Source organism: Micropterus dolomieu, linkage group LG13 (genome assembly GCF_021292245.1).
Source record: "Micropterus dolomieu isolate WLL.071019.BEF.003 ecotype Adirondacks linkage group LG13, ASM2129224v1, whole genome shotgun sequence".
Classification (NCBI taxonomy): domain Eukaryota; kingdom Metazoa; phylum Chordata; class Actinopteri; order Centrarchiformes; family Centrarchidae; genus Micropterus; species Micropterus dolomieu.
In genome coordinates this window covers 16,657,760-16,679,057 of record NC_060162.1, presented here as the reverse complement: position 1 = coordinate 16,679,057, position 21,298 = coordinate 16,657,760, and the positions used below count along the sequence as shown (strand labels likewise).

Genomic DNA, 21,298 nt, shown 5'->3' with positions numbered 1-21,298 from the left:
TAACAGCTCTCAGGACATTTTGTGTCAGAGCCAGATAGACAAATGACTAGGCTAGTGAGCAGGAGACGTGCAGAGGTTTGAATTAAAATGCATGCACCAGAAAAAAAAATTCTAAACAGGAAAAGAGTTGTCATCAGCATAACATGAAGGATCGAGGGGGTTGTTTTTTTGCGCATGTTAAAATTTAAGTGATTTTATTTGGGCTAAATGGTGCCACTGGCAGGAAAATAAACATGACAAAGAGTGTTTAACCGTGCAAGCAGCTTTGCGAGACTGTACTTCTACATTCACGATGCTTTGAGCTAAATGCTAACGTCAGCATGCTAACATACTCACAATGACGATGGTAACATGCTGATGCTAAGCATGTATAATGTTTATGATGTGTGTGCCATCTTACACAAGGTACAGCTGAGGCTGATGGGAATGTCATTTGTTTGCAGATATTTGGTCACTGACCAAATATGTTATGGACAAATTAACATTTGTGATTTGAGTGATCATCAGAAAGATTGCAATTCATCCCGAACAAGACATGAATGTTTGTACACCGCATCCAGTAGTTGTTGAGAAATTTCAGTGTGGACCAAAACGGTGACCTGACCCACCGACAAAAATACCTTGCCATCCACCGAGCTAAGCCGCTAGCATGGCTAATACAAATAAATATGAGGGCACAAGGTCAGAGGAGATTGTTTAAGGTCAGGGTACACTGACACAAGTACAGAGGCTAGCAACCTCGACTGCATACAGTATATACAAAAGCCAGGGGCAACATACTTCTCTGGGATATCCCTCTGCTGTGATTACAGAGCACCACACAGTGAAAATACCAAACACACACTAGAGTGTAAACTAGCTAAATTAATTACCCCTCATTTCAATATTGAGTATATTATATCAGTATATTTGGAACAAACAGCCTTTAAATAAGTAATGCTGCTCTAAGACACCCTGGCCATCAGATGATAAATCGAATACACATTTAAAAGATATCTTCATACAGTATTTAGAGGTGAAGTGTCTCTGAAGTTTCGTCTGTATGTTGGGTGTCGTACTACAAAATGGGGCTTTCATTTAACTTTGTCGGCAGAAATCTGGTAGCCGGGATCAGTGGATAATGAGACAGCCCGAAAGAAAGAAGGGTTTCCGTTCAGTCAGCAGAAAGTAACAACAATGCCTCCCCAAGTTCATGTTCAGTGAGCAAATTAATGTGATACTCCATTGATCCATGTAGGAAATGTTTCCACTACACACTGAGTTTTTCTGCATGCCGTGCCTTGCTCAAAGGCACTTTTAACATTAATCCTTGGAGGTGCTTAAAATCCCAACTAGCAAAACCACACAGCAACCTCATGGTCAAAGTAGATGATAAATAGCAATATATCTCCCTGAGAAATCTCTTAATGTTGATCAACAATGCTTTTTTTATTCTTGGTTTCTCTGTTATTGGACCCATCAAGTTCCTCCATCTCCTTTTTCCCAAGGTTTCTGTTCCAACTTCCACAGAGGAAGAGAGTGAAACAAAAATAATGCAAGTATAGAATAAATGCAGGAAGAAAGGGATACTAAAACAAAGTGAGCTAATGGGGACCAGAGACCGACAACAGGGGGCTTTTTTAAAAGTCCATTCCACAACTTCCACCACACCCTTTAAGTCATAGTCACTGTGTGTACGTAAGTGTGTGTGTGTGTGTGTGTGTGTGTGTGTGTGTGTACGTGTACGTGTATATGTGTGTGTGTGTGTGTGTGTGTGTGTGTGTGTAGGCACAGCCAACTTGACTAGATGCTTAGGGAAGTTTGAGTAATGTTGATTGTTCTGGTCAGATAATGTAGGATCTGTTCCTCAGTCGTTATGTTTACGCTTGGTTGCTAACACAGACTCTGTACAGTTCTAATTTATTAGAGCTGAAACTATTAGTTGATTAACGGATGAGCCGATCAACAGAAAAATAATAGGCGACAATTTTGATAATCATTTTCTCTTTTCTGTCATTTATCAATCAAAAAATACTCAAAAGTGCAACAATTTCCCTGGTTGCAGCTTCTTTCATTAGAGGATTTGCTGCTTCTCTTTTTCTTCAGAACAGTATCTTTGGGATTTGGACTTTCGGTATAACATAACAATACCTTGGGGTGTACATTTACATTTCATAGACCAAATGATAAATCGTTTCATTGAATTATTAGCAGATTAATCAATAATAAAACTAATTGTAAGTTGCAGTCCTATAAATTACACTAATTTAACTTGACTTGACTAACACTGAATGATTTTACTTGAATATTCTGTTCCTGGCTGGTGACTTCGCTTTTTCCAAACAGACATGGAAGGGTTTCACCATAAAACACATCAGAAAAAATCCACAAAGTAGAAATTTAGCCACAAGCCCACTGAAAAGGTACACACAGGAACTCCAGAAATCTGTTCATCCACAGCAAAAGCCATTGGTATCAATGGGTTTTAAAGCACAGGGGTGGAGTTTCTGCGTCCAGTGTGAAGGGCCCATTACACTGGGCTACAGTCTCTCAGTGTATGATAAGGATCCATGTTTATACAAGCACCACTTAGCCATACTTATCTTAAGTGCTGAGAGCGCGTACAAAGACCTCTGACATAATGGCCAATTAGCTTCCTTTCTGTCTGTCTGTCTATTCAGTTAAAGTAAGGTTTGTAATGAGGGTAGCGTGAGAGAGGAGAAAAAACACATCCGATGTGTCGTTGAAGTGGATGGAAGTGTGGGAGCAAGTTCAAGCGCTATAGAAAGACAAAAAGAGAGGGAGGAGAAAGACAATGCTATTGATAGTGTATCTCTATGTAAATGTATAAAGGAGACAATGAAAGACAAGAGTGACAACATAAATAAATAATAGCTGTAAGTGACACTCACAATCACTTTCTTGCTGTGAGTTAAATGAGAATCTCAATATTACACTAATGTAAGTAAGAGCCAAGGGGCGGTTAGCCTAGCTTAGCATGAAGACTGGAAGCATCAAGCCTGGTTTTGTCCAACAAAACCTCTAAAGCTCATTATTTAACACTTTTTAAAAATCTCATTTGCTTAATCCATACACGAAAAAAAGGTATAAACATAAAGTTTTTAATTAAGCCTGATGTTGCCTTACACATAAAAGAATGAGTCCCAGTCTTTTCCTCACAGTGAGGAATACAGCTGATTAGTTCAGGTAAGCCCAGGTATTGGTATTGGGACTGAAAAAGTCAGATCGGTGCATCCCTATTTTCAGATGTGCTGGTAGACAAATTGTGACAGAAACAGGCTGGCTGCTTCCCCCTGTTTCCAGCATTTATGCTAAGCTAGGCTAATCACACTAGCTCCATACTTAACACAGGGACATGAGAGTGGTATCAATCTTCTTACCTGACTCCCGGCAAGGAAGTGAATAAGTGTATTTCCAAAAAATATCAAACTTTTTCTGTAATGGCTTTGCCAAAATACAGTTAAATGTGTTACTTCTAGTCAGGCTTCAGAATTTCAACAGTGTGTGTCTATCTAAATAAACATATTACATTAAACTACATATTTAGTAAAAAACATGTTGTGTAAAATGTTTAAACAAAAATGCGGTTTCTGTTGAAGTATCCTAACACACTCTGTCTACGGTCAGTGACAAGGGACATCAAACAGCTGTATCTATATATCTATAAGCTGAATGGAAATCAAGGGATAAAACACATTTTTTGTGTGTCTAAATACAGGAATAAAGTACCGGAGTAGGGCTACCGTGGGAAGACTGACAAGCTAGCCCTCTATTGTTTATGTTCCTGATTTTCTCTGACTCAACACAATAGCAGACATGTCATTCTGTTATTCTTTCTCTGCTCCGTGCTGAGATACCATGAGAACATAAAGTGATATTTATCAGACTTGATACAAAACTTGCTCCCCAACCTAAACAACCCTGAGGGCTACACTTTGTAGTAACTGTAATGTTTTGAAATTAATTAGTAGAGCACTGGCAGATGTTTTCATAAAAAACACAGAAGTAGCCAACTGCAATTTTTTCCCCCTTTTTTAATAAAGCAAATTCTACTCAGTCATACCCAGTGATTCTTTCAGTCTTTCCTTTACAATAATCTGTACCCAACAGAGCACATGCTCAAGCTACCTGTAGCGCTGTTTCGTCACCTTAGCATCATTAAATCTTAATCATCTGTCTCATGCCCTACTTTTTGTGCCGTTTGCGCACTGGTACTGCTTCGGCACATGGAGGGCAGGCAAAATATGTATCTGACCAGAACAGAGATGACAGACACAGGACGAAGAAATATAAATCACAATGACAACACCACATACTGCAAGCACTGCCAAAACTCAATTGGCCTGCCTTCTCTTATGGTATTATTTTCCAATTGAGTCCACTAACATTTCCCACTGTAGCTTTGCCAGCATGCAAATTCAACAGACCAACTGCTTGCACAAATATGGTACTGCTGTTTTGCAGTCCATTTACAGCATGTTAGCACTGCAAATGATCAACTATTATCAACTATGCTATTTGATCTTGGCCAAGGCTTCCACCGCACTAAATATAACTGTGTAAAAGGGTCTGTATTTTCTTAGTAATATTTGTCATCACTTACACAGCATGTCAGTAATGATAACTAATGAAAGACAGACATTAAAAATCCATGCAGCTGTTTGCAGCAAAGTAATTCAACAAGGAATTTTTGAATACATTGAGATCACATTACATTTATTTGCTCAGTACAGATACACAACATGTACATCTTACAATACCATATAGGCTTGTCACCTACAAAGCATTATGTAATAAAAAAAGATCTTATTAGTCTCAGAGACTGACTTTCATGACAGCAAAATTAAACATGTTTGACCATTTCCATTATTGCAACATTCTCCATCTATAAAAACAGACATCTTACAAAAACCAAATTCAACACCCCTGATGTATGAAATATGACATGATGTAATTTGGTAACGGCATACATTTTTCAATATCCAATTCACAAATGCACCCTCGTTCACTGTGAGCAATTTTCAGCATTCATTGTGGACAAAAACAGATGCAGAGCATCTTTTGGGACATTTCCTGACCAAGTTGTTACAGTGGTCAGTCTCATTTTAATGTGTAAATAAGAAGAAGAGCTGGGTCATGAGTCAGCCATTAAGTGGGGGTCTGGTATGGCCTATTTCAAGCCTTACGAAAACACAAAGAACAAAAGCTAAAACAGACTAAAAGACAGATAATAAAATACCACTGTGTGTGGGGTGTGTGTGTGTGTGTTAAAGTGCAATATAACAGTGAGGGTGGACTGCTTGTTCAGGGTACTGTACAATCTCTACTCTGAGATAAAATAGTCAACCAGTATTCTTTTGGTGTAAAATACTACTACTATACTACTTTTTTTTCCTGAACTGACACAATAATATGTTCAAGATACAAATCTGTGCATCAAATTGGACTTTATAGGTTATTTTAAATAATGCCCCAATTATAATTAAAAACTTCATGTGTTCAATTTATACACTTTTATTTACACTGAACCACATAAACAGTATGTGACTGACAAGGCTGCATTTAACCTACAAATGGCTTCCTAAATCAAACCCTAGTGACCATATTCAGTCTTGTTTTCTCTAATCCTATCCAACATGGCACTGTACCTCCATACAGCCACCACCAGAGTGTCGTTCCCCTTGAGAACACGAGAATTGTTTTCCCACAGGAAAAAGGGGAATGTGTGTGAACGCTAATGTGAGCATGTTTAGGCATATTTCCCATGATACTTAAAAGTCCTAAATCTTACACATTTCTGAGGAACTGTACCATTAACTGTTGTGGGAAATAATATACTTTTCTGGTGAGCTGGCAAAATAAATTAAAATCCATTTTCCAAGACACTGTTTCAATCATTTCAATAGGTAAGCATGCTACTAAACCTACTTAGAATCCGCAACATTTTATCACCTCACGAGAGAAAAAACAGAAAGTAAGTAATTTCACAAAAATAAATTTCTGTAGTTTGACAACATTCAATACGCCATTTCTGAACAAAAGAAGGTACAAACAGGAAAGATTACAATATTTGGCAAAGTTTCACAGAGGACAGCTAAAATACTTAAAGACAACATGTGAATCCATCTACCATTATTGTACAACCTACTCACATACACTCACAAAATACAGTATACTCAAGGAGAGTGATGTGCAGCTAATAAATCAATCAAAGGTGATAGCTCTGTTAGCACCCTTGCTAGAACACCGTCAACAGTCTAATTCAGCCAATGGTCACATCCTAACATGCCTGCACACACACTCATCCACACCTACACACACGCAAACAAATACATGCAACAACAACAAAAAAACAGTTTTGAGCCATGTTTTCGCTCCTGATTATTTTCAGCTTTACAGAAGACAGGAACAATAATTGGAAATCATTCATTTTTGACGAGTGGCTGATTTAATAGTCAAATCTTTTAATTACGTTATGCAACAAATGGGGTTCAGGTTATTTTTGTAATGAATGTGGAATCAAGGCTGGCTAATGTGCATTTTCATCTCTGCACATGCATTCAATTTCCAGTAAGTGCTTTTCCCTCTAAAAACAGTCATGTGTCTATAAATTGAGCCCTCCCTAAACGTAAGAGGAAAATACTTTCCCAACAGTTCATTTTCATTTGTATATCAAGGCAACAGTATATCACTATAAACTGAGAACCCGTCATTAATGCACATAAGGCATCACTGAGCCGACACAGTGCAGTGGACCTAAACAAACTTTGTGCAAAACCCCCTCGCTTCTTACTAAATATTTAGATAAAAATATATTTGCTGAACTCTCTTTGGTAGATTAGATAAAAAGATATAAAGCTAGATTATCTGCACCTAAATGAATTAACACAATTCTCCATGGTTCAAAATAGATGATTTTTCACAACTTCTGAGTTTATAACGCAGTATTTACAATTAGATTCAATTCCGCTTATTATTGGTCTTGTTTAGTTTGTATTAAATATCAAGTTAAGAGTGAAAAGAACCCACGCAACTACACATGGGGACAAGATGACAGAAACAGACTACAACACATGCATGCACACAGACGCATATATACACACACATATGTAACTGCAATTCCCAGGGAGTTCAGGGGTCAGTCCCTCTTAATGGAGGTTGGCCTGCTGGGAGAGTGAATGGGCTATTTGTCTGTTCTGTTTACATGTGATCCTCCTGTGTCGATGTGTGTGTGTGTTTGTTTGTGTGTGTGTGTGTGTTCGTGTTTGTGTGCGTGCACAAGTCCTACTCCCGAAAAGCAGTCACAATAATACTGCCAGAATACAGCATACAGCTAGGTTTGTAACAAGGTTATCATTTGCAAGAATGTGTAAATGTGTATTTTCCACTATCACGCATTCATGACTTCTCATTAAGACTATTCCTCTCAGGAAATTCCAAAGACAAGGGGTAAGGATCACAGTTAAAGGGTCATTCATCTAACTGCTTAACATTTTTACCGTTACGACCAAAAGCCTTAAAATAAATCCACCCAATAATGTAAAAATACATCCTTTCTTGGTCTTGCTTTATATTGGACACAGTTATGAAAATGGTTTAGTTGTATAATCAAAACAACAAAACGTACAATGTAATGTTGTTGTAATAAAAACAAACAAAAAAATCACAATTACGTTTGCTTTTTGTCAGGTTAACAGTCGTACACCAAAGCTGGGTAACATCTCATACCATATATCAATGTGTGAACCCACGACTTAGTTAAATACATAACATTTTGTCTTGTACAACATCAATAAATAATTTAAAATTTTAAAGTTTATGAATAGATTTGGACGCTGACAAGCCATAATTTGTTCAGTCAATGCAAACAAACTATAAAATGACATGTGTACTGCACCTACATAATTTCTTTCTGACTGACAATCAGTCAATATCAAGAGACACAACAAATACACGACACACAAACACACTGTTGCATCACTTTCAGTATTCAAATACCGAGGGGGGGGGTAAGAGCGCGTAAAAACATATTCAGAAGAGCTTGCTATTGGCAGTTTACCACAGCACGACATTACTAAAACACAGCAGTCAGCTGTGCATTTAACTCATACTGTGATAATAATCGGGCAACAGAGGTCACATTGTTTCACATACTGCGCATACAGTTTTTCAGAACAAAGTTTTATTGTTTTGGCAAAATAACTTAAGGAATGGCTTCTTATAAAAGAAAACTAATAGATAAAAATGTTCAACCTCAAAAGAGTTCACGTCCAGAGATTATCAGACGCCTTTTTCTTCTCCTTTTTCAACCCCTTCCATTTATCACCCCAGTCCACACACAATGAGCTGGGTTTCTTTGACTGTTTTAGAACACCTTGCAGGGTTATTTAGGCCTTTCTCTCTCTTTGCCGGCTGTGGCGTGTGCAGAGAGGGCGCTTGTGTAACCTCCAAATGCAACAGAAGCAGCGGCGGCGGCAGATCAACGCCTCCTTCCATCTCTTTACAGCACATTTTAGCTTAAAAGAGGAGACCTCTTACAGCAATCATATGAGGCATCTTTTAAAAAGTTCCAACGCCAATTTGGGACAAGGGTTTCCTCTACGAGTGCCCTACACATGACATGTTGTGCCAATTCCAATTTGCCCGTGACCATATCCATACCCTGCACATCCTTTTTCAACAGAACCAACAAAAGCCTTTTTGGTGTTCCTAACCCCAAAGCCACCGCCACTGCGCTGTAAACAGAAGGAGCAGAGGCGTTTGAGACCTTTCCTGAAGGCAGAATTGGAGAGGCTGTAGATGAGACAGTTACAGAAGCTGTTGCTGATGGCCAGCCACGTGGTTAGGAATGAGGCTGCAGGATGGTGGTAGATCCCTCCACTCTCCAACAGAAAGTAGAGAATGTAGGGCAACCATAGGATATAAAATACACTTGTAATGCGGAATAGTACCATAGCATATCGCTTGTCTGGGTATGTTGATGTGGGCTGCTGATGCTGGGGCTGGGATTTTTGTGGTTGGGACATGTGGGGCAACTGCCCTTGCTCTATTGCACTGTTGTCCTTGACCACAGATCCCACTGTCAATCCCGGGCCCTGCAGCTGTTGGGGTCTGTAACGTGCATGCCGCTCGCTGATCTCCCTGGTGTGCTGTCGGCAGATTTTGAAGATGTTAGCGTAGGTGAAGCAGACAGTGAGAGCAGCCGGGGCGTAGAGCATTGCAACAATAAAAGTTGTGAAAGCCGGACGAGTCCTCCACTCAACTGCGCACCACTCCACCACATCGCCGTGGTAACCAGGCTTCCCCCACCCGAGAAAAGATGGGAGAAACACCAGAGCAGAGTACAACCATATTAGAACGATGCAGCAGCGCACTCGGCAAGGTGTTACTAGGGACGCGTAAGTCAGAGGTTGTGTGATGGCAATGTAGCGGTCTACGCTCACACATGCCAACGATGCCATTGAAACTGATTTCAAAACGGATACCATGTAACCGAACACCTGGCAGGTGAGTTTAGGGTCGAGGCCCTGGAGGTGATGGAGGAGGGACAGGGAGGGGAACAGGCAGCTGACCCCCACCAGCAGATCAGCATACGCCATAGTCTGGATGAAAGCACTGGTGGTGTGCTGGCTGAGCAGGGGGGCACAGTGAAACACAAAAATCACCACCAGGTTGCCAGAAATAATGAGAACAGTGAGGAGAAGTATGATAGAGACTTCAAGGAGGCAGGTGGAGAAAATTTGGGAATAGCCTATCTCAAGCAGGCAGAAGGGAGTAGATAAGTTTGTGGGGTCAGCAGAGCTTTGGTTCAGTGGATCCAGGGAGGAATTCATCATCTTGGGCAGGAATACGTGTCCGAGGGGCCCTTCAAGGGTACGATGAACCAAAGAACCCACTATTTTGTCAGGTAGCTGGCTAGTTCTGAAAGCAGCTGTATGGTTTCAGTCCAAACAAAAATCCCCATGCTGCGATTCCATGATGAGACTGTTGCCATCTGCCATTTCAAATACAGGAGGGATAGAAAAGACAGAACAGTGAGCAAGCCCCCCCTGGGTTTGTCCTCAGTGTAGGCAGTTGTGGTTTTATGAAAAGATACAAAACCACCAGGGTAAAAACAGAATTACGCACGAAAAGGAACCTGTGTATTCCTTTTCTTCTTCTTTTTTTCCCAGTAAAGCAAAGTTCCACGCTGAAGGCACAAAAAGGAAAAAATAAAAAGATGTGTGACTTTGTTTAAAGGAATTCCAGCCCAATCTATGCTTGAAATACCTCCGCTCCCTATAAAGTCAGAGATGTCTTCAACATCTGCTGTAGCTGCAGAAAGCAGACTGAAGCTCTCTCTTATCTGTCTTTAGTCCACAGTCACAGACACGGCTTCCAGTGAAAAGACATCATTGTGTAATGAGGGAAGGAGACATTAAGCGCTTATTTGTCGTTTTTGTTCTGTCCTCCTGCTTCTCTTTCCAGTTTCTTCTTCTTTGTCCTTGTTTCTTGCCTCTCCTTCGGCCCGTTTCACCACTCTTCCATGTCCTCTTGCTCAGTTTCTGTCTGGTCCTTCGCAGTAAGATCACAGCAGGCTGCCGTGAGCTTAGAGGATGAAGACAGTGCGCGGGGTGAATGATATTCAAAAACACACAAATACAAACACACCTCAGCTGATATTTCAATCCAGAGGAGCAGCAACTGTGTTTGGAGTAGAAATGAGGTAGGCAGGCATACCGATGCTGGGAGAACCCCCCTTGTTCATGTATCCTCCTTTGCTGTCTCTCTCCCTCTTTCTCTCTGCCTCACTCTCTACAGAAACAGTGGCTGTGAGGCCCCTCCCCTTCCCTGGCTCCAACCAATGATCCATCGCAAGGGCACGAGGCTGCCTCCTTCCCCGCCCTCACATCCCTCCTCATTTTCTTTTTTTTCTGCTGGTGTTTCTCATAGTCACCCCAGGATTCAAACATACTGTTAAACATACTCAATCACACTGTTAAAATTAGTAACAATCAGTTCTAAGACAGCTCCTGTAAAACTGACTTACGACTGTAACCATCTCAGTAGCCTCTCATCTCATTCCCAAGGGATAGGACATTTTGAGCTGTAAGAATGTGGACATTGTCTTTTCTACAGTGCAGAAAAGTTATTGTATTTGTTTCTAGCGAAAGAATAACTGCTTGCCTGGGTACAGTTTACAGGAAACATTCCTATTACTTATCTGATTGTAAACCAAGGACATACAGTACAGGACAAAAGGTCCCCCTATAGCTGCGTACATCCTAGTATGTTGAAACTACTAAACATACAGTATGTGCGGTATGGTTTAATCAGCTTTTATGTGTGTGGAATTATCTGTTCCTATAAATAAAAAGCACAGAAACAGGGCAGAACTTTGTTGGACGGTGTTAAATGCGCAGTTATTTAACAGATGTTTTACATGTTCTCTACTTGTGTGTTTATTAAGGAAGCCTTAACCACATTTTCACTGGCTCTCTGGGTTGTTTTCATACTGGCACTCTACCGTACACTGAATAAAATATAGACTTTTACTAAGTTAGTTATTTTCACATTTGTAATCTACTAATACCAAACTGCAGCAACATAAAAGTTAAAGAAACTGAGAGAAAGATTTCAACACATCAAAGCACAGCACAAATAATTTCATTTGGGCTCACAGCTGTGTGTAATTAGCAACCGATTCACTAACACAGCAAGTAATTATGTAATTAGCAACTGGGTCTGCCTTCTAGGCGCAATTCATGGTGAAAGTTCGGCCGAGTTCAGATAACATAAAAATGTAATGATGCTAAAATTAACATTTGGCCACTAAAATGTACAATGTGTAAGAATTGAGACTACTCTGCACCTGTCATATTCATATGAACCCGGGTCGCTCACACCAAAGGCATAGTCTTATCCATTGCACCATCGCCACCCCAAATAACTGGATACCTGAGGCATTTGTGCTAAAACTTGTGGAGGATGGCATCAATCACATGACATCATGTGGAAACGTCAAGATCAAAAACATTACGGAAACCCCTCCCGGACTTTTCCAGTCACAGCAGGAAAGTCACGGGGACAACGTTAACAATAATAATACCATTATATATAATACTAACAACAATACCACCAACATGAATACATTATTTAAATAACAGCACAATAAGAAATGCTCACAATCACTTTTTAGTGCTGTGTAAACCTTGTATAACTTATGTAATGTATAATTACACAAATTGTCCCCATTCCCCTAGGGTATTTTCCGATATAAAAGTGTTTTTTATTGTTGTTTTTTTCTTTCCAAACGCGTGTGCATATGTCTGTCTCTCTATAACTCTACAGTACTAAGTGGCAACTATTTCATTTCTCATAAAAATATTCTTATGGTACCAGAGCCAATGTACTATCTGTAAGCACAGTACAAGCTAGATCCAAACGTTTTCAGACTGCATTTATACTTTTCATGTTGTACAATGTTTGCATTGGAACACTATCTTTGTCCATGTATTTGTGTATGTGTGTACATGTCCTTCTGTCCATTTGGCTAGAGAGTCAAGCTTTCACCTAAAATCAAAATCACGATTCATTTTACATTTCACCTAGATTACGATTATTGAACGATTATTTTGTTTTTGAATGTTGTGTTTTGTTGTTGGTATTTTTGCCCTCATATTTCACTGACAAGGTTTGTACTGTAAATATGCTACAGTAATGCTGGGTTTATTTATTCACAGATTTCACAAATCCATCAATCTAAATGTTAATTAATAAGTTAATGTTGTCGTGCATATTAAAGAGACATGGTTCTCATATATTTCTGCAAATCACCGCTGCTGAATTATGACTGCTCCTACTAAACTTTAACTCAATTATTTAATATCAATGCGGAACAAATGATTTTCACCTGCCCACTTTGTGAGCTTTGCTAACTTCCTTTCCTCATTCATCAAAGGACATCTACGTGACAGGTGCTGTTGTAAGAGCAGCAGAGTTAGGTCTTTTAACTGAAGTGTAATATGTGTGCATAGCAAGTGAGTGGATGAGCAAGTGGATGAGTGAATGTGAGAGCGAGTGGCAGAAAGTGACGCTGAAAGCACGTGAGTAATCAGTTGTTAGTCTGGCAGCAAATGTACAGTGTAGGTCAAAGTGACCTTTTCAATTAATTGTCCAGCCCTACCTGAGAGCCTTTAACAGATATGCACCTGCTCCTGATTTTGCATGCATCAGCAGATGCTGCGCTTCCACTTAGCATGAGAGTTGCTTTGTCACAGTCAGCTATACCCAGGTAGCATGACCTCGCAAAACATTTTTTAATCTTCCTCATGGCAACATTAAGAGCCAGTTGTTTTCTTACTGCTAAGCTCTAAAGAACTGGTTAGGACTCAACTGAACACTTTTTATACTATTTCTTAAATAGGTTAGCCCCAGCAAGTCCCCTTCAGCCCTTCTGCAGAGCGCCTGAACCTGTGCTAGAGTTATTTTTAGATTATATGATGTGATGATTGCATTTAATTACTCAGAATCCTGTCCTAAAATTAGAAACATCAGTGTGTAGCGCTACATGCTCTACATTTTCATCCTAATGACTTTCTGAAGACTGCAGAGTTTGTCTCGTGCAGGGCAATTTGGTGTAGCGTGATGGAGACCCAAACATACCCACATAGCCACACACACACACACACAAGCCTGCACCTTTCTCCACCGCAATCCAGACACACTCCCATGCATTCACGCACCTCCTCTGCCCACCACACGAGGAGCTAAAAATAGATGACAGTACGACAAAAAGGGTTGGAGGAGGAAGGAGAGGAAATTGAGGAAAGGATGAGGAAGGGAGTCAAAGGAAACACAGAGCTCATCAAAGATGAGACTGTAGGAGGAAGAGATGGAGGAGAGAAAGAAACACACTATAGCAAGGACAAAAACAGCAACAAGAAAATGGAGGTTTGAGAAAGAGGTAGAAGGAAGAGCATAATGTACTGTCACCCAGTTGCCAACCTGAGCATGACTAAGTCCTGGTATCTGCCTAACGAATGCCCCCTCATCGCTTGTCAACCTCTGAAGGCCAGGCATCCAGTAGCTGACACGCACCTGGCAACAACAAAATGGTCCTAAACTTGTGTAGAGCATATCTGATTTTAAGGGAAAGAAACAAGCAGATAATTACAATAATTAATGATCAAGAGCTTAATACTGCTGATATTCTCTCATGTCTAATCATATTATTGGTTAACTAGTTAACTAACTGCTCTTTACTGACATTGCTGTTGTTACTGTGGTGATGGAATACAATGAATGCTTAATATCAAGTGGCAATTCATGTTTTTTTATTTTTTCTTAAATAACATGTATAAACATCAAAAAATGGAATAGATTTTCTGTTGACACGCTAAGCTACTCACCATTTAAAGAATATGATACTTTACCTTGCAACTGTCACATTGGCTGACATCCATCTGATTATAATTAACACCCACCATCCACCACCACCAAGCTGCAGGCTCATAATCCTGATAATTATGCTCTGTTTTCATATAAATATAAAAATAAGCAGTCACACTGTGCCAACTTTTATATCAGCGTTATATAACAAAAACATAAAAAGAACTGGTCAGCTGAGTTTATTTATTAATCAGAGGAATGCATGGTAGGAATGGAAAATGGACAGCTAATATTGTCATTGTCATTTATATGAGAGAATGAATGAGGTTTGTCTCTACGATGAACCTAATGCTAGTACAGTAATACCAAGTTTAGGCAAGGGTGGTGAGAACATAGTCACAGACAAACAAACACATTACTGTAGAAAGTTACTTCCTTCTGTCGTCTGTCTGCCAGAACCTTCTGGCATTCACTGCATATTTTTTAATGTGGGAAACTGGCTTCAAAGTAAAATATTTCACTGTCTGCCCAGCAGAGGTTAGAACAGCAATGCACAAATAAACCTACAGACATTGTGACAAAACACAAATGAGCAGGCAGTTAGAGAGAGGCAGAAAGACACACAAGTAGACAGGAATACAAACAGGTCTAGGTAGAGTCAGAGTCACATGTACACAAACACAAATGATTATAAAGACAGACACAAGGTGGGCAGACAGGTCATTTTGTGGGTCAGACAGAGACAGGCAGGCAGACAGATCGTTATGTTGTTTTTGCTCTCCGAAGGAAGCTGGTGCGTGCGTGTGTGTGTGTGTGTGTGTGTGCGTGTATGCTCTTATACACACCTTAGGAGACAGTTCTAAAAATGATAACACTGTGTACTGTATTCCCTCACTCTAACACCCTCATGCAGGTAAATGGAGGTTGAATATCATCTTTAAATCATGCAGTAACAATTCATTATACAACACCACCATTAAGGGTCATGCAACTGTACAGGTGTACCTAATAAGCTGGTAATTCAGTGTATGTTGTTTGTTTATATTGTCAACAGTTTACTCCTCTTACGGAGAGTAACAGTGAATATGCCCAAACTGTGCATGACCACATAGTTTAGCACAATGGTGCCCAATCACAAGGCCTCTTTACATTTGGTACTAGGCCATGAGAAGAATTATTATGACATATTTTTATGTTGTTACTACCTTCCAGCGTAGAGCAATCTGTCTATATTACTTCTTTACTCATCACTCCATCATACCCACGACAAGATGACTGAATAAAGTAGGTAAGTAATCAGTTAATCATCACCCACATAGCTATTTAATCTGCTTGTGCTATGCTCCTCTTACTGTTGCAACTAGCTAACTCTCAAGCTTTCTGAAACTCTCAATATTGATGTGTCCTCTGCTGTATTTCGTAACATCCTCCTGATTAAAATCAGCTGGCCCTGGACCAGTATGCTGCTGAGACCAATTATTTGTTTGACAAATTTAATAACTCAGTGACTGAGAGTATGGGGCTAATGCAAAATGTGGGCCATGGCTACAACAGCCAAATTTATCAGTTACTATGCGATTGTTAATTAGTTAGCATTCAAAGTTGGACTGGTTCTTCCAGTACTTGGCAGCAGGGATCTTTATTTTGAGGACTTCATTAGGGCTCAATAATGAATGAATCGGTTAAATGGCTAAGGCCTAGTCCTGTTTCCACTTCAATCAATGCCCTGCATTCAGATATGTGGTATGAACACAGACAGGATTAGTGCACAAAAGAGCGCACTAGTTAGGACACTATATGTATACAGTGCAATACAGCACAAAGATATACACACAGTCACAGGCTGAATACAGAAAGCACAGAAAACAAATTACGAGCTGGCATATGAGTATAGCACATTGTGTACACAATGTATACATTTTACAACAGGAGCTGAAAAGGATAATAAGGAATTAGTACATGAGAAGATGAGCGTTAATTAGTACCAGTAACAATACAAACATGTGCAAGAAAATTCTTTCTTAATTAAAATATATAATGTGCCAAGTACTGTTATGCAATACATGTCAATACTCTTTTCAACATTTTGCATTCACAATGTTTTTCACATCTTATTTCTAGTGTGGGAAAAAATCAATGTAACTTACTCTATGCATTCCTCATTCCTCATCATATTTATAGTCATTCTGCTCTTTAACTGTTCTTGGCTACCTTGCCCAGTCTTGCTCTACAGAGACTAAATAAAAAATGCAAATCATCTGTCAGTATCAGATATAGCTGCACGTGTTCTCCACACTTTTCTCTGTGTGTTTTTTGGCTGACGTACAAACCTGGAATGCTTTGGTGCTTCTGCAATAAATTCCTTTCCAACTTTCTGTCTAAAGGCGGTCAATTCAGCAGCATTGTGATCCGCTGCTATTGTTGGCAGAGTGAAAGTTATTTATTTGGTGTAAACCTTCTATCTGAGTGTATCCTTTTTTTTAAACTTGGAAGTATCCAAAGTTGCAATCATCACATGCCAGATATGTAAGGCAAAATAAAAGAAAAGCACAAAGGCAAAAATGGCAAAAGAGAAAGGGAGGGAGGAGAGAAGAAGAGAATTCTGGTCAGGGAGGGTGAAGAAAATGAGAGTGGGAGCAGAGAAGGGAGGAAAGGGCAAGACCAACATCTTGTCACCACCTGGGACCCAGTTTGCTGCCCGGGGATGTTGCCTTTACATAAGAACAGTGGACAGAGCTGCGGCCGAGAAAAAAAAAAGGACATAGACTAACACACTGTTCTCAGCATACAGGGGGAGCTAACCATCTACAGCAGGGTTAAGTCACCTCTGGTGCTTACACACATGGTCAAACAGACAAACATTCACACTCTCCGACACAGGTCTGCAGAAAAGCGGCACATAGGAAGAGGCACTAGCAAATGACAAAACTAATGTTAAAAATCCCCCCCTTGAAATTATCATTATCGAAATAATAATAATTAAGTTCCAGGCTCAATTCGCAAACTGGATTGAATGCTTACATGTATCATGTACACATGATATTACTTGATCATGTTTTCTGACTCTTGTTACCTTTTTCTTGACTTTTGCAGCTAAAAGAAACACAGCTAATCTCATAAAATATGATTGCCTACATTTAATGTTCAAAAACAGGAAGTTACATAGATTATTAGTTCCTTTGTTTATAAGATGGCAAAAAAGTTCCGGATTATTAGCTTTAACAGAACCATTAACACATGACAAATGGCTTCTTGAATAAAATGTATAAACCTTTTACTTGGATGACACCAAAAGTAATCAGCTGGCACGCACTGCAGGGCAGCAGCAGTGGTTACCATCACATGTTTGAAGCACATGAGAGAAGAACTTATCTGTGCCATCAATGGCCCCAGAGGTGTACTTTCAAAGAAGTAAATCTTAACCAAAACTGTTGCCAAGGACAATAACAGTAACACATGCTCGGGCCAGCACAAACCAAAAAAAAAAACAGAAATTACATCTGTTTGAATTAAATGTGTTTCAGTTAAAGAGATCAAAAGTGTACAAACAATCAGTTAAAACGGCTACAAAGATTAAGAAATCATCAAAGGTGATGGACAGCTGGCTGATGCATCCTAAAATTAGGGGAGCTTTTGTATGTATCATCTTGTGGAAGGACAGCTTTCCAATTCACCACCAACATTAGGGGATCATGGGAATTTAGTGTGTCCTGATGATTTTAACAAAGACAATCCTTTTGTGTGCTCTTACCTTTGTCATAAGCGTGCGGTACTCTTCTACCTGGTGGTCATTGTTATGGCAGCCTGCCAGGAGCTGCCACACCTCCCCACGGAGAGCCTCAGGAATGCCACTCCGCACCAAAGCTGGCAGCTGTCTGGGACGCACTGATAAATTCATATGCCTGAGAGAAGGGAGGCGAGGAAGGATCAACCATGGTAGTTGACATACTAATTGTGACATTATTTAGTGCTGCTTATTCAAACAATTGTAAAAGTATGGCACGCTCATAACGCCCTCATTACGCAATTAATGCATCTGCAATATTTCCTCTGCTGGGCTAAGATCCTGACAATGAGTGCGAGTTTTATCACCAACCACCACAAGTATAAGGATTTCCTGTACATGTATAGCAGTCTTTCAAAGGTGCCAGTCCAACTTCCAACAAGGGATACATTCAAAGTCAGAATGTTTCAGAATGTAAAATATGTGCTGTTCTTGCACAGAAAATGTGTACCACTCTTTACCACTCTACTTTTTTCTCTGACATTTCTACATTAGTTTTGCTTTATTTTACCCTGGCACTATTTTTAGCATGATTGGAAAACAATAGACAATAGCACCAACAATACACAGAGGCAAATTTTAATGCATTCTTTCCTTCCTAATCTTCACATTTTAAATGTTGAAGCTGTTGGGGAAGCACTCCATGTCAGAGAGTGATTTACACAGTACGCAGTGTGAAATGAACTCAGGCATCTGCCCCGGCCCACTAGCAAGTAACAAAGACAGAATTAGAGATGGAGAGAGAAGGTAAACTTGGAGGCACAGCTGTATCTACCTACCAACTGTCGCCTGCCTGAAGTTGACAGAAAATCCCTGATGATTCTCTCACACCCCCCCCCCTTAATTTATCCCTCTCTCTATTTTCAGAGTTTCTTTGGTTTATTTGTTCCGAGCATCAGGTTATGCAATAAGTGGCATTTTCTGTTGAGACCAAGAAGGGAAACAAAAGTATACTGTGTACGTGTGTGTGTGTGTGTGTGTGTGTTTGTGTGCATGCTTGTGTGCGTGCATGTGACGTAAGTAATGCCAGGCCTGGTCCTTAGGGACATAAGATTGTAAAGGGCTTTCTGTGATTGGCCTTTCTGTGCTCCCTGAGCACTACATCCCACAATGGCACAACACACACAAAAAATGACCAATCATTTGCACAAAGCCTGGCATTATGACAGGCTAGTCTTATGATTACTCTCTTCAAGAATTATCTTTACAGAGGGACATAAATACCTCCAAAACATTCAGTTTTTCCAATGGTCAACATTTTTGGTATTGTAAAAAGGACATTATAAGCACCAAAATATAGTAAGTAATGAAGAAAGAAATTAGATATATTGAGATGAACATATATAAAGGTAAAACAAATCATATATATATATATATATATATATATATATATAGTACAAATTCAACCAAATTATTCTACTCTCCTGAAGAATATACATGACAACAGACAGGGAGAAAGACAGTGTGTGTGTGGACCTAAACTTACAGCTAATTAAAGTCCAGGCAGTTTCTACTCAGTTCATCACAAGCTTTTGATTAAAAACAAATGAAGTAATGGGAGAGGGAAGCCATCTTAATAAGCTGCTTATCAAGAACTCCTGCCTGCCGCCCTTTCTTTCACATACAGTACATCTGCTAAACCCCACAAGCGTGTGTGTGTGCGTGTGTGTGCATTCACTGCAACAGCAATAAAAGTAGAAGGACAAAGGAACAACAAGGGAACAAAGCCTTACCACTTAGATAACAAGTCTCCCCAGGTCTCCAGAATCTTCTCTGCACACTCCTTGGAAACGTCACCTGACCCGCTGAGTAACGGCTCATCGTTATCTGGACACACAGAGGTGAAAAACAAGTGAGATCCATTATTGTCCTTTTCTTTCTTACATCTTTAGATTTACACTTTAAATACTCCACATTATGAAAAAGCTTGCAAGCAAAGCTTTTCCATGTAAATAAAAATGACTATATACTTATCAGTGGAAAAACTGTACTATCTATATGTACCTATGGTATAGAAATATTCAGAACAACAGAGGAGGAGTCAATGGACATGCAGTCCAAGAGTGAGACCAAACTGTACCAAGAAGGCCAGTAGATCAAAGACTAGCACACAGGCGGGTACAAAAATTACCTAATTTATGCTCTCTGCCTTTTATTCTCATTGCTATTACCTACTTACTCCTACCTTCACACAAAAAATACAAAAAAAACACACACAACTGCTAGCAAAGTTCTCTGTGCAGATACAGTACAAACAGTTCTGTAACACAGTGTCTGACCTCCCACGGGATTTTGACTCCTGTGGACCACAAGTCTATATCTGGTAAAGCCCCACGGGGGTGGAGGCTTAATTTTCTATGTAAAGCATGGAGTCAGGGCTGTAAATGTTGAACGCTAAATATCTGAAAGTATGCAGCATAATTCAGCTGGGTTTTATGCTTGTTTACTGTGTCTAAGTTCATGCTGCTGGGTAGTGATACTTTTATTGTTGTGTTTAGGAGGTGCATGCTTCTGAATGAGGTCAGTCCTGACTGAGGATACCACAATTGTTCAGCCCTCCAGAGTAACAGCAAAACGTAAGTTACATTATGTTGCCAGCTCAGTGTCCGCTTTTAAGGCTGTTCTTGTGTCTGACATGATATAGAGCAGAGGTCACTAATAGGCGGACCGCGGTCCGGATCCGGACCCAGCCGCCGTCCTCTCCGGACCGCCGACCTACAGCCCATTTATTATTGAGACTTACTACCTCGTGACGGAGCGTTTCTATTTTAACCCGCGCAGCTTTTCTAGCATTTACTGTACTGGTTTAGAGGACCAGGAAACTCACAGACCAATCGCATGTGCTCCAATCCTCTCATGTGACGCTGCTCAGCCAATCAAATCTGTGCATACCGATGCTTGCGAGTCGAGTCCGCGAGATTCACCAGAGACGTTTTGGAAACACACGCGAATTGAGGAGACGAAAGATAAAAGAGATTTCACATGACTTTTAATCAAGAATGTACAGATTTTTACATGTACATTCCTCCCACGGGCAGTTCAAAACCAGAATATCTCATAGATCTCCAATATGCTAGCTGGAGCTCACGTTTCTCACTGAACAACAGAAAGTAGGAAAGTGGTAGCTCTGTAAGAGGAAATGAA

General features: G+C 40.0%; 2 protein-coding genes across 2 annotated transcripts in view; both read right to left on the bottom strand.

The window, feature by feature from the left end:
* LOC123982225 (rab GTPase-activating protein 1) overlaps positions 1–21,298 on the bottom strand; it is a 48,516-nt gene that overhangs the window by 26,547 nt on the left and 671 nt on the right. Inside the window, exons 2-3 of the mRNA XM_046067652.1 lie at positions 19,888–19,981; positions 18,122–18,272 (exon numbers count right to left, since the gene is read on the bottom strand). Coding sequence (XP_045923608.1) covers positions 18,122–18,272; positions 19,888–19,981 — 245 coding nt within the window. The remainder of the gene's footprint in view (positions 1–18,121; positions 18,273–19,887; positions 19,982–21,298) is intronic.
* Positions 4,696–10,160, bottom strand: LOC123981455 (probable G-protein coupled receptor 21). Its single transcript, XM_046066288.1, has one exon. It carries the CDS (start codon positions 9,834–9,836, stop codon positions 8,610–8,612), a length of 1,227 nt encoding a protein of 408 aa, XP_045922244.1. The 5' UTR covers positions 9,837–10,160; the 3' UTR covers positions 4,696–8,609.